This window comes from Myotis davidii, unplaced genomic scaffold (genome assembly GCF_000327345.1).
Source record: "Myotis davidii unplaced genomic scaffold, ASM32734v1 scaffold30, whole genome shotgun sequence".
NCBI classification, from domain to species: domain Eukaryota; kingdom Metazoa; phylum Chordata; class Mammalia; order Chiroptera; family Vespertilionidae; genus Myotis; species Myotis davidii.
Window position 1 is genome coordinate 248,709 of NW_006282874.1, and position 6,934 is coordinate 255,642.

General features: G+C 53.5%; 1 protein-coding gene across 5 annotated transcripts in view; it reads left to right on the forward strand.

Annotated features, from left to right (window-relative positions):
* TRAPPC9 (trafficking protein particle complex 9) overlaps positions 1-6,934 on the forward strand; it is a 169,490-nt gene that overhangs the window by 33,493 nt on the left and 129,063 nt on the right. For all 5 annotated transcript variants that reach the window (XM_015561498.1, XM_006753258.2, XM_006753260.2 and 2 more), the window contains 3 exons: positions 137-258; positions 2,790-2,915; positions 5,245-5,461. In XM_015561498.1, the coding sequence (XP_015416984.1) occupies positions 137-258; positions 2,790-2,915; positions 5,245-5,461 (465 nt within the window). The remainder of the gene's footprint in view (positions 1-136; positions 259-2,789; positions 2,916-5,244; positions 5,462-6,934) is intronic.

Here is a 6,934-nt window from a genome sequence, read left to right on the forward strand (position 1 = left end):
GCGGACTTTTCAAATGATTTCATTACTTACATTTCAGCAGGCGATGTGTTACCTTGTGTGTGCCCCTCTTTTAGACTCACAAGGAAACGAGACTGAAAAGCAAAAGATTCTTTCTTTCCCTTGTCTCGGTGTGCAGGTGCCCTCACCACCAACGGCATAAACCCCGACACCAGCGCTGAGATCGGACGCGCCAAGAACTGCCTGAGCCCCGAAGACATCATCGACAAGTACAAGGAGGCCATCTCCTACTACGGCAAGGTGCGCGGCCTGGGCGTCTCCGCCGGCAGTGCGCCTTCAGCCTCCTCCCGTCTCACAGCGGGCAGAGCTGAGTGCCTTCCTTCTTTCTCTCCGCGACTCCGGCAGGTCTCCCTATGCGTTTACACTCATCACAGGTTCCTCTCCAATGATCAAAGTGCTCAGAGCTGAGTCCTGCTGCTGGGGAGACAGATGGAGAGAGGGGGGTGGCGTGTGTAGGTTTTTGAGCCCCGTAGAGGCTGCCTGTGGACTGCGCCCCTGCCCACCCCCCGAAGCACCCTGGGTAAACCAGGCGGCTCTGACATGAGCAGGAGCCGCGCTCTCCCGCCTTGATGGCAAAGCCCTGTTGTGGGTCCGCTTTGCCCCTGAGTATGAATAAAGCTTAGTGGCTGCCCAGAGCACTGTCCCAATGAGAACTGCAGACGTCACCTCCATGGGAAAGGCTTGCTGCACGGGCACAGTGGGGCCTGGAGAGGAGAGAGTGGACTCTGGAGTCTGACAGCCCGAGGGTCATCCCACATCTGATGTTAGTCAGCATACACGACCGCACTGAGCGCCAGTGTTCTCGCTCAGGGTGGGCATTCCAAGGTTTCTGTAACCAGGGTACATGCGCACATACAGCCAACCACAGTGCCAGCCTCATCCTATTGCTCATGAAAAACTGGTCCTCTTGTCTTCATCCTCACCCCCGTTTTCTGCAAGACTTCTTGGTCCTCGTGTGTGTGATGCAACTAGGAAAAGAAGATCAGTGCCGTGCCTGTTCCCAGCTGTGTTTTTATTCGTTTGCTTCATTTTCCTCTTTCTCCTTTCCTGTTCCCCTCCTCCACCGCAAGAGGCTGGGACTTTCCTGAGCCACCCAGACACTGGTTAGAGCTGCCCTGGGGGCTGGCCCATCACCGGGAATTGACAGCGACATAAAACATACCTGTGCACTTCCGGGATTTGATTGTATTTGATTTGTACACACGCACGCCAGGCTGCCTCCCACTTTCTGAGGGAGAAGCACCGCCTTGGTTTTTAGTCACTGAGATGGCAGCGAAGTCCTTGCCTGCTTCATGGGTGCTTTTTACGGAGGTGTGAAGGGAAGCTCACAGGGCCTTTTCTCTCTCCGTCTCCATCTGTCCTTCACCCCAGGACTGAAGAAGCAGGATCAAGTAGCTGGGAAAGAGCAGATCAGAAAGACGGAAACCTTTCAGTAGAGGACAGGGAGCTAGGCTTTTTGCAACAAAGTCACATGAATTTGATACAGGGAGCTAGAATTTTTGCAACAAAGTCACATGGATTTGATACAGGGAGCTAGGCTTTTTGCAACAAAGTCACATGAATTTGATACAGGGAGCTAGAATTATTGCAACAAAGTCACATGGATTTGATACAGGGAGCTAGGCTTTTTGCAACAAAGTCACATGAATTTGATACAGGGAGCTAGAATTATTGCAACAAAGTCACATGGATTTGATACAGGGAGCTAGGCTTTTTGCAACAAAGTCACATGAATTTGATACAGGGAGCTAGAATTATTGCAACAAAGTCACATGGATTTGATACAGGGAGCTAGGCTTTTTGCAACAAAGTCACATGAATTTGATACAGGGAGCTAGAATTATTGCAACAAAGTCACATGGATTTGATACAGGGAGCTAGGCTTTTTGCAACAAAGTCACATGAATTTGATACAGGGAGCTAGAATTATTGCAACAAAGTCACATGGATTTGATACAGGGAGCTAGGCTTTTTGCAACAAAGTCACATGAATTTGATACAGGGAGCTAGAATTATTGCAACAAAGTCACATGGATTTGATACAGGGAGCTAGGCTTTTTGCAACAAAGTCACATGAATTTGATACAGGGAGCTAGAATTATTGCAACAAAGTCACATGGATTTGATACAGGGAGCTAGGCTTTTTGCAACAAAGTCACATGAATTTGATACAGGGAGCTAGAATTATTGCAACAAAGTCACATGGATTTGATACAGGGAGCTAGGCTTTTTGCAACAAAGTCACATGAATTTGATACAGGGAGCTAGAATTATTGCAACAAAGTCACATGGATTTGATACAGGGAGCTAGGCTTTTTGCAACAAAGTCACATGAATTTGATACAGGGAGCTAGAATTTTTGCAACAAAGTCACATGGATTTGATACAGGGAGCTAGGCTTTTTGCAACAAAGTCACATGGATTAACTCGCTGCCTGAAAGCTCAGGAGTGAGAGGGGGATCCTAAAAGCGTCTCAGAGAGGAGAGCTGGCAGACTTGAGTAGCAGAGTGGCCATTGATAACATTTTGAAGTTTTGTAACACATCCAGCTATTGTGGTTGTATCAGTTGAACAGATGCGAACATATTTATTAGTACATGGGCATCGTAGGTCCCCTCCTTTTGTCCCCCTCAGGGATAGACATTCTGAAGCACATTCTGCCCCCTTGGGCAGGGTACCTGCTGGGTGCTGCTGCTGCAGGTCCTCGAGTCTCCGTGAGGGGCAGACCATCTTCCTTCCTCTTTTCTGACGGAGGGCCCTCTCTCCCTGCAGTACAAGAATGCGGGAGTGATTGAGCTGGAAGCGTGCGTCAAAGCTGTGCGTGTCCTGGCCATTCAGAAGCGGAGCATGGAGGCTTCCGAATTTCTCCAGAATGCCGTTTACATTAACCTCCGACAGGTGGGTGTCTTAGCCCCCCGCCCCCAAACCCTCCCCCTCCCCTGAGGTGGAAGTGAGTGCAGTCTCCTGTTCCTTAGTTATCACTGATCCGTCCACACTGCTGGGATTCAGGGTGGGGTGGGGGAAACTTGGGGGTCAGAACTCGCCATCCTGAGTGTGGTCATTGTGCATCATTCTTTAAAAAATTATTTTTATTGATTTCACAAAGGAAGGGAGAGAGATAGAAACACCAATGATGAGAGAGAATCATTGATTGGCTGCTTCCTGCACACACCGCTACTAGGGATCCAGCCTGCAACCCAGGCATGTGCCCTGAACAGGAGTCGAACCTTGACCTCCTGGTTCATAGGTCTATGCTCAACCACTGAGCAACACCAGCCAGGCATGCTGTTTCTTTATGTTACAGTATTTCACTTTCAAAGTCCAGGACTCGCTCTCCTTCCAAATTTTTAATTTTTGCTTGGAGAAGCAACTTCACCTCTCACAGCTTTGCGACCTTGAACGGTCTGTGTGCCTCTCACCTGACGTTTGTTACTTGTGACGCAGCTGCCATTGTTACCCCGTCTGGATGCCAGTCCTCTTTACACAGCAGCTTCCACAGTGCTGCCTCCGTCGAATCTGGATGTGTTTTTAATCAGACAAAATCATGAGGAAATTTTTTTACTGGTTGCTAATGCCAAACCCCAAAATTCCTAGTCTAGGAAGATTTAGACATTTAGCTAACTTGGATTTTCGTGGTAGGGCAACCAGACTGAAACGCTGCGCTGTTTACTTAAAATATGTGGGAATTTGCTGCTGTTTGGAACAACTCTTGCTCTGTTTGCTTGATCTTCGAGGTGAGCACTAGGGGGCAGCAGAGACACGCCAGAGGGACGATACCAGGCTTTCCGAGGCCAGCGTGGAAGCGGGTGCTGATGTGGGGTGAATGTTGTCCCCACACCACACTCGGCTTTAGTTGGCTCATCGGGCTGTTTGCTTGCCAGATGAGCAGACAGCAGACTAATGAGCCCTGCTGGGAATTTACAATAACGCAATAGAGGGTCTGCAGTTTTTCTGAAATGCACAAGGTTTTTGTTCCTGACCAAGTGTGTTCCTTGTTGCGAATCTGCATATTGGGAATGACAGCATTCACTTCTTCCTGGCACGTTACAAGCTCTGAATGTAATGATGCGTATGAAGGGCTTGGCACACTGCTTGGCACGTGGGAAATGTTCGCAGTAGGCGGTGGGACCTGGAGGTACAGGGCGGGCTGGGTGGGCTCGCGGGCGCCTGGCCTGCCAGGGAAGGCACTTGTGCTCCATGTTCGTGTGTCTGGGAGTGGGTGACGGGTCCTGAACTGTGACCTGGGAATGTTACCTGGCAGCTGCAAGTGTCTGGAGGGAGGGAGGTAGAGGAAGCTGGCAGGAAGACCACTGAGGTCACTGAGAGCTAATGGGGTCCCACGTGAGGGCATGGTAGTGGGCATGGTGAGGGCGGTGGGGTGGGGGTGGGGGGAGAGGACGGGGCTGGGCTGAAGGAGAGCAGCAGGTGGCAGGGATCCACACTGGGCTCTGTCCTCACAGAACTCTCTGGGAAACGGGTTGATGGGCAAGGCTTCCTCACGCAGTGTGGCCTGCAGTGGGCGTGTGGGCCTGTGGGGGGGGACCCACTCAGGACGTGCCTGATACTTCCTGGCTGTGTGGCTTGCACGGACGATTAATTCCTTTCTGAGCTTCATATTTCCTCAGCTAGCTCATGGGATTGTTGCAATGATTAAATAAGTACGTTATGTTTGCTGGCATAGAGTTCGTGCTTAGACACAGACGTCGTCACACCATAGGGTGGTCGGGAGAGTCTGGTTAGGTCTGGGCTTAGAAGACTGTGCGCCAGGAAGGCTTCCTCTCAGTGAGGCTGCTGTTGCCGACAGCCCATTGCCGGGTCACCTGGCTCTGCACACTGTGTGGGCTGAGTTTTGTATCTGCTGAGAGTCCTGCCCACATCCCAGGGTCTGATGAACCCACGTTCCTTTTCTAATGAAGGAGCTCGAAGCCAACGCCGTGTGTGTGCGTGCATATGTGTGTGTGTGTGTGCGTGTGTGCGTGCACACGCGCTGTGCAGCAGATGTCTTTGTCCTGGGAGTCTGGGCTTCTCCCGCGGAGGGACGGGTTGGCTCCAGGTCAGTGGCCTCAGAGGGTCAGGGCTTCTACCCACTGACTCCACTGCTGTCCTGTTGCCTTGTGGGCACCTGCTCCTGCTTCACGTTTCATCGTGTCACTGTTTTATAAAAAAGCTTTAAAAAAAAAGTTTCTATGTGTCTTTCAAAGCCTCTCCCTTCCTCCCCGTGCCCCAGCTTTCCGAGGAGGAGAAAATCCAGCGCTACAGCGTCCTCTCCGAGCTCTACGAGCTCATCGGCTTCCGGCGCAAGTCCGCCTTCTTCAAGCGCGTGGCCGCCATGCAATGCGTGGCGCCCAGCATCGCCGAGCCCGGCTGGAGGGCCTGCTACAAGCTGCTTCTGGAGACGCTGCCGGGCTACAGCCTGTCGCTGGACCCGCAGGACTTCAGCAAAGGTACCGGCCGGGACCAAAATGTTGCTCTGATTCCCTTAACCCTGCTCGTGTGAGCAGCGGCAGACTGTGTCCAGGGCCCAAGGGTCAATATTTGGCGTGCGGGCCACGTGGTCTCGGTGGTGGCTCCCCAGCTGCTCCAGGGCGCGCATGCCGCGCCGACAGGTGTAAGCCACGGAGCTCTATTTACAGACAGGTGGCGGCCAGGCTGCTGTGTGGACTCTAGTTCGCCGTATCCCTGGCTGAGAGCATGTGATAGCTAAAATTTCTTTTTTTTTTTTTTTGCCAAAATTACTTCAAAAGATTTTTCCAAAATCCTTTAAAAGGGGGGTTCTGGGCTTAGCAGGGCGCAGGGGGACCGAGTGAGCCACAGGGTGGGCAGAGGGGCTTGTCAGGTGGCCCTCGGAGTGAGGGGACGTGGGAGGGGTCAGAGGTCGAAGGACTGTCAAGGGCATGAGGACAGGCTCGCCGAGGCTGTTGTGCCAGTTCCTGTGTCCGGGAGGGCCCACTGGAATGGAGCTGCCCTGACTTCTGTCCTCAGGGCCCCGGGGGGAGACCTGGAGGCCCAGGGCCAACACTGTCCTGCTCTGTAGCCGAGTGCGTCCCTCCTGAATTGGGCCCACATAGGCCCTGCCTTTCCGTGGCTTTGCGGCTGTGCCCGTGCCCTGGTTTTCTAACACTTCCCTGTGGGGTTGACACGTGTTTTGTTCGGATGTCGTCTGTGACGGTGGCTCATGGAGCTGGGAGTGATTCTGCCCCTGTCTGTCCCTGGCTGTGTCTCAGCCCCCGGGAGGGCGTTAGCACGTCTTGGTTCTTGCCTCGTGCTGGACGCGGCGCCGCGTGCTGAGGGTAAACACGTGGCCACTGGACCTGGCCGTCTTCCAGACCCTCGTTCTCACCCAGACAGACACCAGGACAGATGTTCTCCACCTGCCCTTGCCTGCTCTCTGTCCTCTGATTTCTGTCCCCGTGTCCTCCGAGAGCCGCCTGCAAGCACCTGCTAGTGGCTGGCGCTGTAGACGGGCTGTGATGCTGTCACACAGGCGCGCTGTGAGCTCAGCACTGGCTCCTCCCAGGCGGGGAGCGCAGGCGTGCACGGCGCTCCCCCCGCCCGTCCTCGTTCTCGCTCGGCACCCTGGCGGGCGTTTAACCAGCGCCTCAATCCAGGCTTTACCCTCAGGACAGCCTTGCCCCAGCTGTGGCCACGGGTGTCCTTAGTTCCCCAGAGCGCCGAGGCTACGTGGTGTTTAACCGAATGGCGCCTGAGAGCCTGCGGACAGCCGCACAGGAGCTGTTTCTATAACATTTTACCTTCCTGGGCTGGTTGCCTGAGGTTCTGAGAGGCCATTTGTCAGTCTTCTGACGGCCCCCCTTCTCTGGAGCGCTCTTCCATGTCGCTCACCCGCTCACTGCCTGTCACCCTCGGGTCCCACTCATGCCTGTTCAGGGCGGCCCCTCAGCGGAAGCGCAACCTCA